Source organism: Mustelus asterias, chromosome 29 (assembly GCF_964213995.1).
Source record: "Mustelus asterias chromosome 29, sMusAst1.hap1.1, whole genome shotgun sequence".
NCBI classification, from domain to species: Eukaryota; Metazoa; Chordata; class Chondrichthyes; order Carcharhiniformes; family Triakidae; genus Mustelus; species Mustelus asterias.
This window is the reverse complement of record NC_135829.1, coordinates 4260020-4279744: the sequence shown is the minus strand read 5'-3', so window position 1 is coordinate 4279744 and position 19725 is coordinate 4260020. Positions and strand designations below refer to the sequence as shown.

General features: G+C 45.4%; 1 protein-coding gene across 1 annotated transcript in view; it reads right to left on the bottom strand.

Moving 5' to 3' along the window:
* LOC144480403 (tubulin polyglutamylase ttll6-like) overlaps positions 1 to 19725 on the bottom strand; it is a 64741-nt gene that overhangs the window by 25750 nt on the left and 19266 nt on the right. Inside the window, exons 7-12 of the mRNA XM_078199809.1 lie at positions 13251 to 13381; positions 11640 to 11796; positions 8988 to 9131; positions 5982 to 6067; positions 3459 to 3684; positions 1110 to 1291 (exon numbers count right to left, since the gene is read on the bottom strand). Of these exons, the coding sequence (XP_078055935.1) occupies positions 1110 to 1291; positions 3459 to 3684; positions 5982 to 6067; positions 8988 to 9131; positions 11640 to 11796; positions 13251 to 13381 (926 nt within the window). The remainder of the gene's footprint in view (positions 1 to 1109; positions 1292 to 3458; positions 3685 to 5981; positions 6068 to 8987; positions 9132 to 11639; positions 11797 to 13250; positions 13382 to 19725) is intronic.

Sequence of the window (19725 nt, the reverse complement as noted above, 5' to 3'; positions counted from 1 at the left end):
GATTAGTGGGTAAATATGTCGGGATATGGGGGTAGGGCCTGGGTGGGATTGTGGTCGGTGCAGTCTCGATGGGCCGAATGGCCTCTTTCTGTACTGTAGGGTTTCTATGATTATCTTCTCAAGAGCTATGCCAGTTTTGCCAACTAGATCAAAAAGGTGCTTTATATAAGGAGTGTCTCAAAGGAGGCGAGAGAAGCAGAGGTGTTCAGGGGGGACATTTCAGAGCTTAGAAATTAGATAGCTGAGGGCACGGCCTTCTATGATGGTGGAAAGGACGTCTGGGGTGCACAAGAAGCAGAGTAGGAAGTTTAACGACATCAGATTAAAGTCCAACAGGTTTATTTGGTAGCAAAAGCCACACAAGCTTTCGGAGCTCCAAGCCCCTTCTTCAGGTGAGTGGGAATTCTGTTCACAAACAGGGCTTATAAAGACACAGACTCAATTTACATGAATAATGGTTGGAATGCGAATACTTACAACTAATCAAGTCTTTAAGATACAAACAACGTGAGTGGAGAGAGCATCAAGACAGGCTAAAAAGATGTGTATTGTCTCCAGACAGGACAGCCAGTGAGACTCTGCAGGTCCAGGCAGGCTGTAGGGGCCTTCACGACACACGACAGCGCAGAGTCGCTGAGCAGAAACTGATAGCCAGGTTCCGCACACACGAGCACGGCCTCAACCGGGATATTGGGTTCATGTCACACTATTTGTAACCCCCACAGCCTGCCTGGACCTGCAGAGTCTCACTGGCTGTCTTGTCTGGAGACAATACACATCTTTTTAGCCTGTCTTGATGCTCTTTCCACTCACGTTGTTTGTATCTTAAAGACTGGATTAGTTGTAAGTATTCACATTCCAACCATTATTCATGTAAATTGAGTCTGTGTCTTTATAAGCCCTGTTTGTGAACAGAATTCCCACTCACCTGAAGAAGGGGCTTGGAGCTCCGAAAGCTTGTGTGGCTTTTGCTACCAAATAAACCTGTTGGACTTTAACCTGGTGTTGTTAAACTTCTTACTGTGTTTACCCCAGTCCAACGCCGGCACCTCCACATCGTGCACAAGAAGCCCCAGTTGTCGTCTACGATTGGACACAACTTCCTCTACCTTAACTCGCGGGTTGTCTGACGGTTCCACAAGCGCTCCTGTACCCTGCGTCTCTCCTCCTCAGCCACCTTTTGCTTGTTGCTTGCTCCAAGGTTTATCAGGCAAATTGTGTCGTATAACAGATTGTCTTTCACCTCACGGTCCAGTTTAGAATCTGTAGTGAAACTGGGGGAGTGGTTTACCTGGAAAGCAAAATGTAGGATGTGTTGGTATGAAACCCTAGAAGCTAATCATTACTTGAGTACACTTGTACAAAGACACAGGTCCATTCCCAATACTGTTTGTTAAGGGAACTCTATATGGCACTGTGGGGAAATGACTGCCCGATATATTAATAAACTAAACAAAACAGCACGCAATAAATTCATTGATCTCATTCAGGGCAGTGAATGAATAACTGTAATTGCCTTCAATGCCTCTTAGTCACTAAGGAAATACATTATAGCTTTTGTTCCTGATGCATTATTCAAAGCTTATTTATTAGTCACAAGTAAGGCTGACATTAACACTGCAATGAAGTTACTGTAAAATTCCCCTAGTCGCCATATTGCGGCACCTGTTTGGGTCAATGCACCCTAACCAGCACGTCTTTCAGACTGTGGGAGGAAACCGGAGCACCCGGGGGAAACCCATGCAGACACAGGGAGAACGTGCAAACTCTGCACAGACAGTGGCCCAAGCCGGGAATCGGACTCGGGTCTGTGGCGCTGTGAGGCAGCAGTGCTAACCACTGTGCCACCGTGCCGATTCAGTGATATTCAGTGATTTTCTGCTGGAAAGTGCTGTCTGTACATGGGTGCCAGAAGCTGAACTGGACTACAACAGCAGGGCAGAGGCTGGGTACTCTGGGGGAGTGGGTCACCTCCTGACCCCTTCAAAGCCCCTCCACAACAACAACCTGGAGTAGGATGCCGCTGGCCTTGATGGGTGCAGTCACAACTACACCTGAGAGGCACAGCATCATCCAGGAGAGAGTATGTTAGTTGTTTGCCCCCACTCCCAACAGGAGAATTAATATCCACCCCAACCTCCCCCTTACCACCAGCACATTGTGGCTGCAGTGTATTTAGCCTCAAGGGTGCACAGTAACAACTTGCCAAGGCTACTTTGGCAGCAGTTACCCTGCACAGAAATATAATCACAATGAGGGCTTGGTCTCTCTCTGACGCTCAAACTTCAGTACCCTTTAGTATCAGCATTACTCAGTGGGTAGGTACTCGGTCAAACATTTGTCCGTTGAGTCTCATTCCAGATATCTTGGCATGTAATCCAAGCTGTCAGAGGTGTTTACCGTGAGATAAAACATTAAGTTGAGTTTCCTTTAGGTGGTTCTAATGGATGTTAAAGAACCCCAACTTTCTCAACTTCCCCAAAAGCAGATGAACTGGTCACTCATGCCATTTGCTCTTTGTGACCCCTATGAAAATTGTTTGTTGTTATAGAAGTCATAGAATCCCCACAGTGCAGAAGGAGGCCATTCGGCCCATCGAGTCTGCCCCAACCACAATCCCACCCAGGCCCTATTCCTGTAACCCCACATATTTACCTTACTAATTCCCTCTCACACTAGGGTCAATTTAGCACGGCCAATGAACCTAACCCACACATCTTTAGACTGTGGGAGGAAACCAGAGCACCCGGAGGAAACCCATGCAGACACAGGGAGAATGTGCAAACTCTACACAGACAGTGACCCGAGGCCGGAATTGAACCTGGGTCCTTGACGCTGCGAGGCAGCAGTGACCACACTTCAGAAGTAAATGGCTCTAGGAACGTAGGACTTAAGAACTGGTCTTATGAGCCTGCTCCACCATTTGGTGAGATCACAGTAGCACAGTGGTAGCATTGCTGCTTTGCAGTGCCAGAGCCCCGGGTTCAATTCCCAGCATGGGTCACTGTCTGTGTGGAGTCTGCACGTTCTCCTTGTGTCTGCGTGGGTTTCCTCCGGGTGTTCCGGTTTCCTCCCACATTCTGAAATGTGCTGGTTAGGGTGCATTGACCCGAACAGGCGCCGGAGTGTGGCGACTAGGGGAATTTCACAGTAACTTCATTGCAGTGTTAATGTAAGCCTTACCTGTGACTAATAAATATACTTTACTTTACTTTACATGTCGTGATCTATTTGTGGTCTCAACTCCACTTTTGTCTGCCCCCATAAGTCTCGACTTCCTTGTTGATTATTAAATGCTTTTGGAATATAATGTGAGCGTGATTTGGTGCTATATAAATTTCTATATTCACAAAGTATAATAGATGCTGTATTCTTTCTTTTACTGCCAGCTCATTGAACACCCTATATTTTTCCAGCAACCTTTTGCTATGCCACACCTTGTTCAACGTTTCACCCACCTCCAGGAGCCAAGGTTTCAAGTTACGATCCATGAGGATATCAAATCCTAGTATCTCAAAGCAGGCACTACCGAAGAGGTGACTGGAGAAACAAGTTCGATAATTGTGCTTTAGGATCGGATAAGCGGAAACGAGAGTCTTGATGATGACATCTTCAATGTCTACCCAAACCTTTGTTGTATTGTGCCCGTGCTGCTCCAGCCATTTGTTAAATGCGGACAGTTTTCTGTGTGAGACAGAACACAGTATGAATGGACTCACACAAGGATAGATAAATAGATACTGTATTGCATTTAATTAACACATCAAGGTGTACATTTTAAAGTTGCCTCACAGGCAAGAATCCGGAGATGCAGAGCCACATGTTAGAGAGAGTGCCCAATTTTCACATCTATCTTAATATAATGGACTAAATCAACACTGAAACATTTATATAAAAGCAAGATATTGTGCATGCTGGAATCTGAAACAAAAACAGAAAATGTGAGAAAATCTCAGCAGGTCTGACAGCAACTATGGAGAGAGAATAGAGCCAACGTTTCGACCCTTTGTCAGAGCTAAGAGAAAGGAAAGTCGGAAGAGATTTATACGATGAGGAGTGGTGTAATCATAGAATCCCTACAGTACAGAAGGAGACCATTCAGACCATCGAGTCTTTACCGACCACAATCCCACCCAGGTGCTATTCCCACAACCTCATGCATTTACCCTACTAATCCCCCTGACACTTAGGATCAATTTAGCATGGCCAATCAACCGAAACGATACATCTTTGGATTGTGGGAGGAAACCGGAGCACCCGGAGGGAAGCCACGCAGACACGGGGAGAACATGCAAACTCCACACAGGCAGTGACCCAAGCCAGGAATCGAACCCGGGTCCCTGGCGCTCTGAGGCAGCAGTGTTAACCACTGTGCCACCGTGCCGTAAAAGGACAAAGGGAACGTAAATGATAATGAAGGCGGCTGAGAGAGGTGCTAAAAATGTCCATTAAGTGATGAGAATGTGTGAATGACAGAATGGAGGCATTTGAGTCTGTTGAGGAATATTTCCAAGACCTTGCAATTGAACAATGAGATGTTCCTGTCCGTGGCTGAGAGCCAGCTGAAGATGCGGAGGTTTCAGTAATTGGCACCACGTGGTAGCTTTCGTAGAAAGAAATCGTAGAAACCCTACAGTACAGAAAGAGGCAATTCGGCCCATCGAGTCTGCACCGACCACAAACCCACCCAGGCCCTACCCCCATATCCCTACATATTTACCCACTAATCCCTCTAACCTACGCATCTCAGGACACTAAGGGCAATTTTTAGCATGGCCAATCAACCTAACCTGCACATCTTTGGAGTGTGGAAGGAAACCGGAGCACCCAGAGGAAACCCACGCAGACACGAGGAGAATGTGCAAACTCCACACAGACAGTGACCCAAGCCGGGAATCGAACCCAGGTCCCTGGAGCTGTGAAGCAGCAGTGCTAACCACTGTGCTACCGTGCCGCCTTTGGAATGGGAAAAGTGAGGTATGCTGCTTCAGCAGCACCATTGGGTTTGGGCTAGTGTTACCAACCTTCCAAGATTGGCCTGGAGTCTCCAGCAATTGAAGATCTATCTCCAGTTCACAGCTGTATGCAAAATCTTCCGGACATTAAAAAAAAAGACCGTCTTTGTCACTTTCTTTGAACATTTCTCTTTACCAGATAATAGAAATATTGAAAATGGGGGAAAAAGACTGTTTGGCTGAAGTCAGGCATCATCCAACTGCGTCATCTTTACTTCCCACTTGGCGTTGGAAAGCAGTCCATCACAAGGATGGATGTGTTGGCTGACTAAAGGCTAGAGCGTGGGGGGGAAGCCCAACTGACAAAATCTCCAGGAATACTGGTCACAGCTGGCAACCCTAGTTTGAGTATTGAAACTGCTGCCAAAAAATAGTGACTCTGGCACTGGATTTATACCAGAATTAAAGTTCCTTACAGATTGCAAAAGTAATTAAGTACCAAGAGTTCCCACCAAACCAGCCAGCCTCCCAATTTTAGCCTGGTCCCCTTGCTTCAATCCAGTGAAAGATTTCGATGGAGAGACTCTAGAGCTTAGAGTTGTCCTTCTCCGAGCAGAGGAGGTCAATGGGAGATTAGATAGGGGTGTTCAACATCTTTAAGGATTTTGATCGAGTAAATACAGGAGGTTGTTATGATCTAGAATGCACTCTCTGAAAGGCTGGTGGAAGCAGATTCAAAACTCACTTTCCAAATTAAATTAGCTAAATACTTACAAAGGGAAAAAAAAATGCAGGGTTGTGGGGAAAAGCAGGTGCATGGGACTAGTCGGATAATAAGAGCCAGCACTGGCACAATGGGCTGAATGGCCTCCTTCTGCACTGTTACATTCTAGATGCAGGATGCACCATCTCAACACCATCAAGGCAACATTTATAGGAGCTTTATGATACATTTGTTGTATACTGAATGTGGCGAAAGATTGTAGATATGTTGTTAGAGTTTTCCTTCCAACCTGTTAAATGTACCTTTTGCTGCTCCCGTCCCCATCTCTGACAAAGTTCTTGCTATGCTTGTTGATGGCGTAGTTCGTCAGGTGCATGCAAATGTCATCCTGTCAGCAACAAATAAAACACTTCAATGGAACATGGGTGACACAAGCCCCCTCCAAAGTCTCACCCCTCCCTATCTTTGTAACTTCCTCCAGCCCTACAACATCCGAGACTTTTTCACTCCTCCCATTCCAGTCTCTTGTGCAACCCCAATTTTCATCACTTTCCCATTTGCGGCGGTGCCTTCAGCTAGCTGGGCTCTGAACTGTGGAATTCCCTTCCCAAATGTTCCCTTCCTAAATTTCTCCAGCTCTCTCTTCGTCTTTTAAGTTGCTTCTTAAAAATTAACTCTTTAACAAAGCTTTCGGTTATCTGCTTGAGGACCTTTTCCTGAAAGCACCAAGCTACCAATATGTTATTTATTATTCAGGCTACCAAGGTATGGTAATAAAATGCAATATGTCACCAAAACTACTACAGTAATTTACTTTAAGCACCCACTGTGATTGAAAGGCTGGCACTCAGTGGAGTAATGCACTGCCACATGTAGTGCTGAGCCGAATAGACTCATAAAGTCATAGAAGTTTACAGCATGGAAACAGGCCCTTCGACCCAACTTGTCCATGCCGCCCTTTTTTTTAAAACCCCGATGCTAGTCCCAATTGCCCGCATTTGGCCCATATCCCTCTATACCCATCGTACCCATGTAACTGTCTAAATGCTTTTTAAAATACAAAATTGTACCCGCCTCTACTACTACCTCTGGCAGCTTGTTCCAATCACTCACCACCCACTGTGTGAAAAAATTGCCCCTCTGGACACTTTTGTATCCCTCCCCTCTCACCTTAAACCTATGCCCTCTAGTTTTAGACTCCCCTACCTTTGGGAAAAGATATTGACTATCCAGCTGATCTATGCTCCTCATTATTTTATAGACCTCTATAAGATCACCCCTCAGCCTTTTACGCTCCAGAGAAAAAAATTCCAGTCTATCCAGCCTCTCCTTATAACTCAAACCATCAAGTCCCGGTAGCATGGTAGTGAATCTTTTCTGCACTCTTTCTAGTTTAATAATATCTGATGGGGAATCAAGTTTGACCACCGATCTGTATCGAGTTAGATGATCTCAGCTGGAGAGGCTATTGAAATTAGCCTCGGTAACCTCGGACTGAGGAGGGAAATAAATCAGCCGTGGCTTCTATTCCTGCAACTCCTGCTGCAAGTGACTACATAGACACTGGGTGAAGACAAAGGATATATCATGATCCCTGGGATGAGGGGTTTGGTCTATGAGGAAAGGTTGCGCCTATACTCATTGGAGTTTAGAAGAATGAGAGATGATCATATGAGGTTCTGAGAGAGCTTGGCAGGGCCAATGCTGAGAGGCTGATTCCTCGAGTGGAGGAATCTCAAACCAGGGGAGCATAGCTTCAAAATAAAGGATCTGCCATTTAATATGGAGACGAGGAGGAATTTCTTCTCTCTTATTGTTTGGAATTCCTTCCCCAGAGGAATGGAAGCTGGGTCATTGAATATACTCAAGGCTGAGTTGGACAGATTTTTGATTGACAAGAGAGCCATGGGTTATGGGGAGGCAGGCAGGAGAGTGGAGTTAAGGCCACATCAGACCAGCCAGGATCTTAATAAACCGCAGAGCTTGAGAGGCCAAATGGCCTATTCCTGCTCTTATTTCTTATTTTTTTATGAGTGTCGAATGAAAAGAGATTGAACAGTTTAGGCCTATACTCTCTGGAATTTAGAAGAATGAGGGGAGATCAAATTGAGGTATACAAGATGATAAAAGTAGACGTGGAGCGGATGCTTCCTCTTGTGGGGCATTCTAGAACAAGAGGTCATAGTCTTAGGATAAGGGGTAGCAAATTTAAAATAGAGCTGAGGAGAAACTACTTCTCCCAAAGGATTGTGAATCTGTGGAATTCGTTACACCAAAGTGCAGTGGTGCAGTGAGTAAATTTAAGGAGGAGTTAGACAGATTTTTAATTGGGAATGGGGTTGAAGGGTTATGGGGGGAAGGCAGGAAAATGGGGATGAGGAGCACATCAGCCATGGTCGAATGACGGAGTGGACTCGATGGGCTGAATGGCCTAATTCTGCTCCTATGTTTTATGAACTTAAATGTTTCAACTTGCTGATATTAATAGATTTTATTGATTCTTTTTTGATTGTGCTAAGAGAAAGGCTTTTCCATCCTCCAGGCCCATGGGATGAACCAATGAGTTAGGAATGAAAAAAACAATGGCTTGAATTTCCATGCGACCCACAGTTTAGTTCCGGCACTTTGGGCATTCCTCACACACGGAGGGTGGTCACTGAAGGTAGGTAGCTGGCACTTGTGCGACTGTACCCTGCAAGAGTCAGCAGTTTCAAGATGGGAGGGAAAGAATGGAATGAGAGAAAGAAACAAAAAGACATCCCCCCACTGCAATGCCAGCCATGGCTCAGTGGAACACTCCTGTCCCTGAGTCATGAGATTGTGACTCTGAGCCCCACTCTGAACACACAATGCAAGTTGGCGCAACCAGTGCAGGACTGTCGGCATGTTGCACTGTTGGAGGTGTTGTCTTTTGGATGAGATATTTGGCGTCTCAAATGGCTGTAAAAGATCTTATTGTGCTATTTGAAAGAAAAGTAGAATGTACTGAACTAATTCATCTGTCAACTAACACCTAAAAACAATTTGGTCATCACCACATTGTTGTTTGTGGGAGCTTCCTGTGCAAAACCTGGCTGCCACTTTTCCTACGTTACAATAGTGACTGCACTTCAATAGTATTTAGTTGGCTGTAAAACACTTTGGGGATATCCTGAAGTCGTGAAAGGTAAGTCTCTTTTGTTTGCTGCTATATTGGTTTACTGTGAAAAAGGGCCCATTGTGCTTCCAGCAGATACCGAGGACAGAAATGAAGCGAGCATATTCATACAATAACAATAATCTTGTGATACCACAGGAAGGAAAATTACCAAGTTACTGTTAGATGGATCACAGTACTTGCTGGTTGCAAACCTTGCCAGACCCTCATTGTAAATGTAGATTCGAAAGGGATCGCAGGACGTAACCAAGACATAGATACGGAGGTCAAATTTGAAACCATCTATGAGGAAAGGCTGCGAAAGAGACATTGAAGGCTACATTAGGCAAGTTATACGATACTTGTCACATATCATATGTCATCTTCACGTCAAAGCAAGGGCTGCATAGCTATGATAATAGAATATAAAATCTCATATTGAGGCAGTAAAAAACTGGTAGCAAAGGAGAATTATATAGATCTGATGTCATGCTGTAATAGAAATATGCAAGCAGCGGGGATTTTGATTTGATTTATTATTGTCACATGTATTAACATACAGCGAAAAGTATTGTTTCTTGCGTGCTATACAGACAAAGCATACCGTTCATAGTGAAGGAAACGAGAGAGTGCAGAATGCAATGTTACAGTGGGGCTGGGGTGTTTATGGTTCTGGGAAGTGTGGTGTTGAGTGGACTGCAGGTGTGAAGTGCCTAAATGGACATGGTTTAAAAATGCTGAGTGGTGAGAAATGCCTGGAGAGTCGGGACACAAGCTTTAAGGCACATTCAGAAGTGGGAGGGTCACAGGATCGCTTAAGGGAGGCGGTGACCCAGAGATAATGTAATTTGTCTGGTAATCCAGAGGTCCAGACTAATGCACTGAGGGCATGGCCACTCATCATCCTGACTTGGAACTATATCAAAATCCTGGAACTCCGTCCCTGACAGCACTGTGGGTGTACTCACACCACATGGACTGCAGCAGTTCAAGAAGGCAGCTCACCACCACCTCCTCAAGGGCAATTAAGGAAGGCAATAAAATTCTTGCCCAACCAGTGACCCCCACATCCCGTGAAAGAATTAAAAAATGAAATTACCATTGATTAGTGAACTAAATGGATTTTTGTAAAAATAATGTCCTTTACAGAAGGAAATTAACCATCTGGTCTGTTTAAAGTTTATTTATTAGTCACAAGTAGGCTTACATTAACACTGCAATGAAGTTACTGTGAAAATCCCCTAGTCGCCACACTCCTGTTCGGGTTACACTGAGGGAGAATTTAGCACGGCCAATGCACCCTAACCAGCACGTCTTTCGAACTGTGGGAGGAAACCGGAGCACCCGGAGGAAACCCACACAGACACGGGGAGAACGTGCAGACTCCATACAGACAGTGACCCGAGCCGGGAATCGAACCCGGGTCCCTGGCGCTGTGAGGCAGCAGTGCTAACCACTGTGCCACCATACTGCCGCACCACGTTGGCACCGGTGTGGCCTGGTCTCTGTGACTGCAAACCCAAATGGGGGGGGGGGGGGATTTTCTGGCCCCGCCCGAGGTCAATGGATCTTTGCATGGTCCTGTCTCACCTGCTACGATACACGTGGCGGGCGGGATGGGAAAATTCTGTCCAATGTGTTTGATTGTTAACTCCCCTCTGCAATGGTAGGCCTCTCACTTGGTGACAATTACAGATGAGCGATAAAGGCTGGCCTCACCAGTGAAGACCACATCCCATGAAAGAACAAATTTAAAAACTGATCATATCCACTCTAACCCATCTGTCAGCTGTGCTTAGTGGGTAGCACTCTCAGCGCTGACTCAGGAGGCTGTGAGTTCAAGTCCTACTCCAGAGACTCCAGTGCAGAAATCTAGGCTGACAGTACCAGTGCAGTGCTGAAGGAGCCCTGCACTGCCAGAGGTTAAACCGGGATCCCACCATCCTTCCAGGACACGACTTCAAAGAAGAGCAGGAGCATTGTCCCCTGGGTCCTGGCAAATATTTATCCCTCAGTCAACACCACAAAGACAGATTACTTGTCATTATCACATTGCTCTTTCTGGGACCTTGCTGCACAAAAATTTGGTTTGTGTTTCCTGCCTTACAACAGTGAAAGTAGTTAAATTGGCTGTAAACTGCTTTGGTAAACCCGGAGGTTGTGAATGGTACTAAATGGGGGCGGCACGGTGGCACAGCTACCTCACAGCGCCAGGGACCCGGGTTCGATTCCCGGCTTGGATCACTGCCTGTGCGGAGTCTGCACGTTCTCCCCGTGTCTGCGTGGGTTTCCTCCGGGTGCTCCGGTTTCCTCCCATAGTCTGAAAAACGTGCTGGTTAGGGTGCATTGACCCAAACAGGCGACGTTGTGTGAGAGCTAGGGGAATTTCACAGTAACTTCATTGCAGTGTTAATGTAAGCCTTACTTGTGACTAAAAAATAAACTTTACTTTACTTTACTTTATAAATGTAACTCTTTCTTCATTGCCCAGCCTAAATTGTGGAACATTCCAGTGCGGGTCAAGGTGGAATGCTGGAAGCGTGAGCTTTGACGAGCCTTTTGCAGTCACATTGTTTAAGATGTTCCAGTGCACTGAGCACTGAGTGCACGGTTCTCAAACTAAAAATATAGCTCACAGGAGTTAAAGTTAAAAATAATATGGTAGCACAGCTTCTCTCTCCAGGCTCCCATTTAAAGAAAGGTTACCGGGTTAAAGTACAGGAAGTGTTGCTAACACCTTCAAGTGAGGAGGGGAGAAACGTGGATGGAACATGTTGGCTTGCCTCAGCTTTCAGTGTGGTAAATGCTTTGTACTGTTTAATACCTTGGAGATGTACTGCTGGCAGATCACGCGGTCTCCTTGTTTAATATCCTTTAGGTTTCTGGTGATGAAAATCCCCCGACCCTGACACCCACAGTCTGGCTTACAGATATAAGTCTTGGTCTTCTTCATCCTGCAGTAGGCCTGAAAATCCCCAAAACTGCACAGTACACAAACAGAACATTTAAAAGATCACATGATAAATAGCATCAACAAACAGAGGTTTCACCTTCAAGGTTCCAAAAGGGTGTGTCTAAAGACAAAAGTTAGCAAGTCCTTTTAAGCAGGAGAGCTAAGCACCAATTCAAATTAATCAAAAGAGAAAATGCTGGAAAATCTCAGCGGGTCCGGCAGCATCTGTAAGGAGAGAAAAGAGCTGACATTTTGAGTCCAGATGACCCTTTGTCAAAGCGGAGCTTTGAGCTTTGCTTTTATCCAATTCAAATTAATATATGTGCATATAAATTAGGAGGAGTAGGCCACTCGGCCCTTCAAGCCTGCTCCGCCATTCAATAAGATCATGACTGGTCTGATTGTAACTTTAACTCCACGTCCCTGCCTACCCTCGATAACCTTTCACCCCCTTGTTAATCAAGAATCTATGTCGTCTGCTTTAAAAATATTCAAGGACTCTGCTTCCAATGCCTTTTGAGGAAGAAAGTTCCAGAGACTCACGAACTTTGGAGAGAAAACATTTCTCCATCTTAAATGAGCGACCCCTAGTTCCAGGTTCTCTGACAAGAGGAAACATCCTTTCCACATCCACCCTGTCAATACCCCTCAGGATCTTGAAGATTTCGATCAAGTTGCCTCTTTCTTATAAACTCTAACCTCTTCAACCTTTCCTCATAAGACAACCCTTTCCTGGTATTAGCCTAGTAAACCTTCTCTGAACTGTTTCTAATGCATTTACACGTTTCCTTAATAAAAGCAAATTACTGAGGATGCTGGAATCTGAAACCAAAAGAGGCAGCTTTGACAAAAGGTCATCTGGACTCGAAAAGTCAGCTCTTTTCTCTCCTTACAGATGCTGCCAGACCTGCTGAGATTTTCCAGCATTTTCTCTTTTGGTTACATGTTTCCTAAGATAATGAGACCAATACTTTACACAATACTGCAGATGTGAGCTCACCAATGCCCTATACAACTGAAGCATGACCTCCCTACTTCTGTAATCAATTCTCCTCACAATAGACAATAAGATTCTACTGGAACCTACTATTTCAGCTAGCTACCAATTGCCCCAACGAAAATGAAAGAAACCATCTACTTCTCCAACACATTCACAAGATGTCCACATAATGCAACGTCCCAAAGAGCAGCAACACCATGAATGACCGAGAGAAGGTGATTTCCCTCAATCAGCTGGCCAAATTCCTCCTTGAACAAATACCAATAAACCACTGGTTATTCATCTCATTACTATATGTGGGATCTCGCTGTGCACTTGCCAGTATAATTACAATTGTTTATTGCCTATGAACTGCTTTGGGGTATTCTGAGAAATGTGATGAGGCATTGTATAAATACAAGTTGCTTTTTAGTCAACCACAGACTTTGATGTTCACCCAACCACCACTGAAGCATTTCATTGTCAATTCTAAGATCACTCACTCGGCAGGTAAGCACCATGTGCGTGGGAAGATGTTATATTCTTTTGGGAAGAGTTTCAGCATCCTATTTAAGTTCCGAGCCAGTAGATCTTTCCTGCAAATCTCGCTCATTCCTGGAAAGTGATTGATTTTCTGCGGGAACAAAAGGAAATACAAAATAAAAAAGATCAACAATTTATTTCACCACATAACTAACTCCAAAAGGAAAGGAGAGATGCAGATCATGCACAGAGGCTAGCACTGCTGCCTCACAGCTCCAGGGACCCAGGTTCGATTCACAGCTTGGGTCACTGTCTGTGTGGAGTTTGCACATTCTCCCCGTGTCTGCGTGGGTTTCCTCCGGGTGCTCCGGTTTCCCCCACAGTCCAAAGACGTGCGGGTTAGGTTGATTGGCCATGCTAAGTTGCCCATAGTGTCCCGGGATGTGTAGGTTAGAGGGATTAACGGGGTAAATGTGTGGGGTTGTGGGATAGGGCCTGGGGTGGGATTGTTGTTGGTGCCGACTCGATGGATCAAATGGCCTCTGCACTGTAGGGTTTCTATGATTCTATGAAGGTCTGGAGAGAAGGCAAGTTAAATCAAAAATTGAAGAATTCATTAAACTTTGGTTTAAAAGCCTCAGACAATAGGACAAAGGAAAGGCTGAGGAATACATTGAGGCCAATGATTTGAGGAATGAATAAATTAGAGGAGAGATAATCTGCTCAACCACTGTTCCAGCAGAGAAAAAAACAGAGCATTTATAATAATGGGACGGTACTGTGCCTTTAAAAAATGTATTTTAATCATGTTGCTTCGCAGGTGTGAGATCCTTTGCATGGTTTGCTTTAGTTAAAAGACTTCATTTTAAGGTACTTCTGCCTCATGGAACTAATTACGCCAAGCTTTAAAGCTAACCTGACCACATTTTAAAACTCAGCTGGGAATTCTGGGATGAACTTAGAAATTGACTATATTTGAAGATACGATGTTAGCAGAAATGGTTCTTTTCGTAAACAAGTTTTCACGGTCACACAGCTGCGAATTGTTTTTGAAAGTTACAGACTATGTGTGCCCAGAAATTTCATAACACAGATAACTGAAAAGTTATAAAGCTCTATACAGCTATGTGTATTCAGTTGAGTCGAATCCTGTTCAAGTTCAAGTCTGTATCGAGACCAGCTTTCTGGGCGCCCCCTCTCTCTCTCTCCTCGCTTCTCTCTCTCCAGTAAATCAGTCCCTTTCATTTCTGTCATGTTAATGTTAATCAGTAAAAGAGGTTCTACTTCGGACCAGTTGTGTCTGTGTCTATTCTAAAAAGAGAACAGAGAACAACTATTTGTTGGCAACATGTTGTCTGCAGCTGATGTCCTCTTAGTGTTACTGAGGCAATTTAATGGACATTATCTGATTTTAATCTGGCCTATTGCAGTGTTCTGTGGGTTAATGGTCCTTTGGGGATTGCTGAGTGGAGCTTGATTGAAGATGATTGACAGGTCAGGTGATATGCCTGGGGATAGCTATTTTTTATAGAGCATTCCAAGTTTTTAGTTCCATTTTAGTTGTTGCTAGAAGCTGATGGAAGAAGACAGTGTCTCTGTCTCTTTCTCTCTAGAGACTTTCTGAAAGTTCTAGGACTGAGAAGCCTCAGAGATTTGATCCAACATTCAAAAGACCAATTCACATAGCTGTTAAAAGTCGCAAACCCAGCATCACGTGAGCATACGTCTTTCAATGCCAAGTCTGAAGAAGGTTGTGTGTTTGTGGGATGATGTAACTTGGAACAGCAGAGATAGCTAGCTATTAGAAGTTAAAGTTTACTGATTAGTGTCACAAGTAGGCTTACATTAACACTGCAATGAAGTTCTGCGAAAATCCCCTCGTCACCACACTCCGACGTCTGTTCGGGTTACACTGAGGCAGAGTTTAGCATGGCCAATGCCCCTAATCAGCACGTCTTTCAGACTGTGGAAGGAAACTGGAGCACCCGGAGGAAACCCATGCAACACGTGGAGAACGTGCAGACTCCGCACAGACTGTGACCCAAGCCAGGAATTGAACACTGGTACCTGGCGCTGTGAGGTGGCAGTACTATACTGTGTCGTGTTTAAATTGGTAAAAGTTATACCAATTCTTTTTGTTATATTTTAAATGTGTTCTTAAATAAACTTTGATAAAAGCTTCCTAGTGGATCACTGGAGTGAAACACCTTATACTCACCCGCGCCAAAAGTCAAATGTAAAACTTAGGGTCTAGGCTAACTTCACAAAACACATAGAACATAGAACAGTACAGCACAGAACAGGCCCTTCGGCCCACGATGTTGTGCCGAGCTTTATCTGAAACCAAGATCAAGCTATCCCACTCCCTATCATCCTGGTGTGCTCCATGTGCCTATCCAATAACCGCTTAAATGTTCCTAAAGTGTCTGACTCCACTATCACTGCAGGCAGTCCATTCCACACCCCAACCACTCTCTGCGTAAAGAACCTACCTCTGATATCCTTCCTGTATCTCCCACCACGAACCCTATAGTTATGCCCCCTTGTAATAGCTTCATCCACCCGAGGAAATAGTCTTTGAACGTTCACTCTATCTATCCCCTTCATCATTTTATAAACCTCTATTAAGTCTCCCCTCAGCCTCCTCCGCTCCAGAGAGAACAGCCCTAGCTCCCTCAACCTTTCCTCATAAGACCTACCCTCCAAACCAGGCAGCATCCTGGTAAATCTCCTCTGCACTCTTTCCAGCGCTTCCACATCCTTCTTATAGTGAGGTGACCAGAACTGCACACAATATTCCAAATGTGGTCTCACCAAGGTCCTGTACAGTTGCAGCATAACCCCACGGCTCTTAAACTCCAACCCCCTGTTAATAAAAGCTAACACACTATAGGCCTTCTTCACCGCTCTATCCACTTGAGTGGCAACCTTTAGAGATCTGTGGATATGGACCCCAAGATCTCTCTGTTCCTCCACAGTCTTCAGAACCCTACCTTTGACCCTGCAATCCACATTTAAATTAGTCCTACCAAAATGAATCACCTCACATTTATCAGGGTTAAACTCCATTTGCCATTTTTCAGCCCAGCTTTGCATCCTATCTATGTCTCTTTGCAGCCTACAACAGCCCTCCACCTCATCCACTACTCCACCAATCTTGGTGTCATCAGCAAATTTACTGATCCACCCTTCAGCCCCCTCCTCTAAGTCATTAATAAAAATCACAAAGAGCAGAGGACTAAGCACTGATCCCTGTGGCACTCCGCTAGCAACCTGCCTCCAGTCCGAAAATTTTCCATCCACCAACACCCTCTGTCTTCGATCAGATATGATGTGGAGATGCCAGCGTTGGACTGGGGTGAACACAGTAAGAAGTCTCACAACACCAGGTTAAAGTCCAACAGGTTTATTTGGTAGCAAATACCATAAGCTTTCGGAGCACTGCTCCTTCGTCAGATGGAGTGGAAATCTGCTCTCAAACAGTGCAAACAGACAGTTTGCACTGTTTGAGAGCAGATTTCCACTCCATCTGATGAAGGAGCAGTGCTCCGAAAGCTTATGGTATTTGCTACCAAATAAACCTGTTGGACTTTAACCTGGTGTTGTGAGACTTCTTACTTCGATCAGATAGCCAGTTACCTATCCAATCGGCCAACTTTCCCTCTATCCCACACCTCCTTACTTTCATCATAAGCCGACCATGGGGGACCTTATCAAACGCCTTACTAAAATCCATGTATATGACATCAACTGCCCTACCTTCATCAACACACTTAGTTACCTCCTCAAAAAATTCTATCAAATTTGTGAGGCACGACTTGCCCTTCACGAATCCGTGCTGGCTGAACAAACAAAGAACAAAGAACAATACAGCACAGGAACAGGCCCTTCGGCCCTCCAAGCCCGCGCCGCTCCCCGGTCCAGGATTGAATCCTGAATCCAGGATCCCCGCCCAATTTTCCAGCCTATCTACATACCAATATCCTATCCACCGAGCTGTCCCTCACAGCTATGATGCTTTGTTCATTACAACCTATTAACTTACCCCCACCCCCCCATTCCAGACCATGTGATCTCCAGGGAGAGGCGAAAACCCAGAGTGAAAAACCCCAGGGCCAATATGGGGAAAAAAAAAAAATCTGGGAAATTCCTCTCCGACCCCCTGAGGCGATCGAAACGAGTCCAGGAGATCACAATGGCCCCGATCGGAAAATGCTTCCCAACCCTAGTCATTTCCACTTCCACGAACACCATATGAATTCCCTGCCCCCGAGACAGGTTCCCAACTATCCGCAGTCTCACTCTGTACTGGCACCAGCAAGATGATCGTAGAATGAAGCCTTGAAACGAGAAACCAGGAACAATTAGCCCGCGCCGCTCCCTGGTCCAAACTAGACCACTCTTTTGTATCCCTCCATTCCCACTCCGTTCATATAGCTGTCTAGATAAGTCTTAAACGTTCCCAGTGTGTCCGCCTCCACCACCTTGCCCGGCAACACATTCCAGGCCCCCACGACCCTCTGTGTGAAATATGTCCTTCTGATATCTGTGTTAAACCTCCCCCCCTTCACCTTGAACCTATGACCCCTCGTGAACGTCACCACCGACCCGGGGAAAAGCTTCCCACCGTTCACCCTATCTATGCCTTTCATAATTTTATACACCTCTATTAAGTCTCCCCTCATCCTCCGTCTTTCCAAGGAGAACAACCCCAGTTTCCCCAATCTCTCCTCATAACCAAGCCCCTCCATACCAGGCAACATCCTGGTAAACCTCCTCTGTACTCTCTCCAAAGCCTCCACGTCCTTCTGGTAGTGTGGCGACCAGAACTGGACGCAGTATTCCAAATGCGGCCGAACCAACGTTCTATACATCTGCAACATCAGACCCCAACTTTTATACTCTATGCCCCGTCCTATAAAGGCAAGCATGCCATATGCCTTCTTCACCACCTTCTCCACCTGTGACGTCACCTTCAAAGATCTGTGGACTTGCACACCCAGGTCCCTCTGCGTCTCTACACCCTTTATGGTTCTTCCATTTATCGTGTAGCTCCTCCCTACATTATTCCCACCAAAATGCATCACTTCGCATTTATCAGGATTGAACTCCATCTGCCATTTCCTTGCCCAAATTTCCAGCCTATCTATATCCTTCTGTAGCCTCTGACAATGTTCCTCACTATCTGCAAGTCCTGCCAGTTTTGTGTCGTCCGCAAACTTACTGATCACCCCAGTTACTCCTTCTTCCAGATCATTTATATAAATCACAAACAGCAGAGGTCCCAATACAGAGCCCTGCGGTACACCACTAGTCACAGGCCTCCAGCCGGAAAAAGACCCTTCCACTACCACCCTCTGTCTTCTATGACCAAGCCAGTTCTCCACCCATCTAGCCACCTCCCCCTTTATCCCATGGGATCCAACCTTTTTCACTAGCCTACCATGAGGGACTTTGTCAAACGCTTTACTAAAGTCCATATAGACAACATCCACGGCCCTTCCTTCGTCAACCATTTTGGTCACTTCTTCAAAAAACACCACCAGGTTCGTGAGGCATGACCTCCCTCTCACAAAACCATGTTGACTATCGTTAATGAGTTTATTCCTTTCTAAATGCGCATACATCCTATCTTTAAGAATCTTCTCCAACAACTTCCCCACCACGGACTATCCCGGATTAATCCGCATCTTTCTAAATGGTCGTAAATCCCATCCCTAAGGACCTTTTCCATCAATTTACCAACCACCGAAGTAAGACTAACCGGTCTATAATTACCAGGGTCATTTCTATTCCCTTTCTTAAACAGAGGAACAACATTCGCCACTCTCCAGTCCTCTGGCACCATCCCCGTGGACAGTGAGGACCCAAAGTTCAAAGCCAAAGGCTCTGCAATCTCATCCCTTGCCTCCCAAAGAATCCTAGGATATATTTCATCAGGCCCAGGGGACTTATCGACCTTCAGTTTATTCAAAACTGCCAGTACATCCTCCCTCCGAACAACTATTTCCTCCAGCCTATTAGCCTGTAACACCTTCTCTTCCTCAAAAACATGGCCCCTCTCCTTGTTGAACACTTTCTCTACTGACTCCATACACAAGTTCCCACTACCTTCCTTGACCGGCCCTAACCTCACCCTGGTCATTCTTTTATTCCTCACATAAGAGTAAAAAGCCTTGGGGTTTCCCTTGATCCGATCCGCCAAGGACTTCTCATGTCCCGTCCTAGCTCTCCTAAGCCCCTTTTTCAGCTCATTCCTTGCTAACCCTCAATCGAGCCATCTGAACCTTGTTTCCTCATCCCGACATAAGCTTCCCTCTTCCTTTTCACAAGACATTCCACCTCTTTCGTGAACCATGGTTCCCTCACTCGGCCATTTCCTCCCTGCCTGACAGGGACATACCTATCAAGGACACCCAGTATTTGTTCCTTGAAAAAGTTCCACTTTTCATTAGTGCCTTTCCCTGACAGTTTCTGTTCCCATCTTATGCCCCC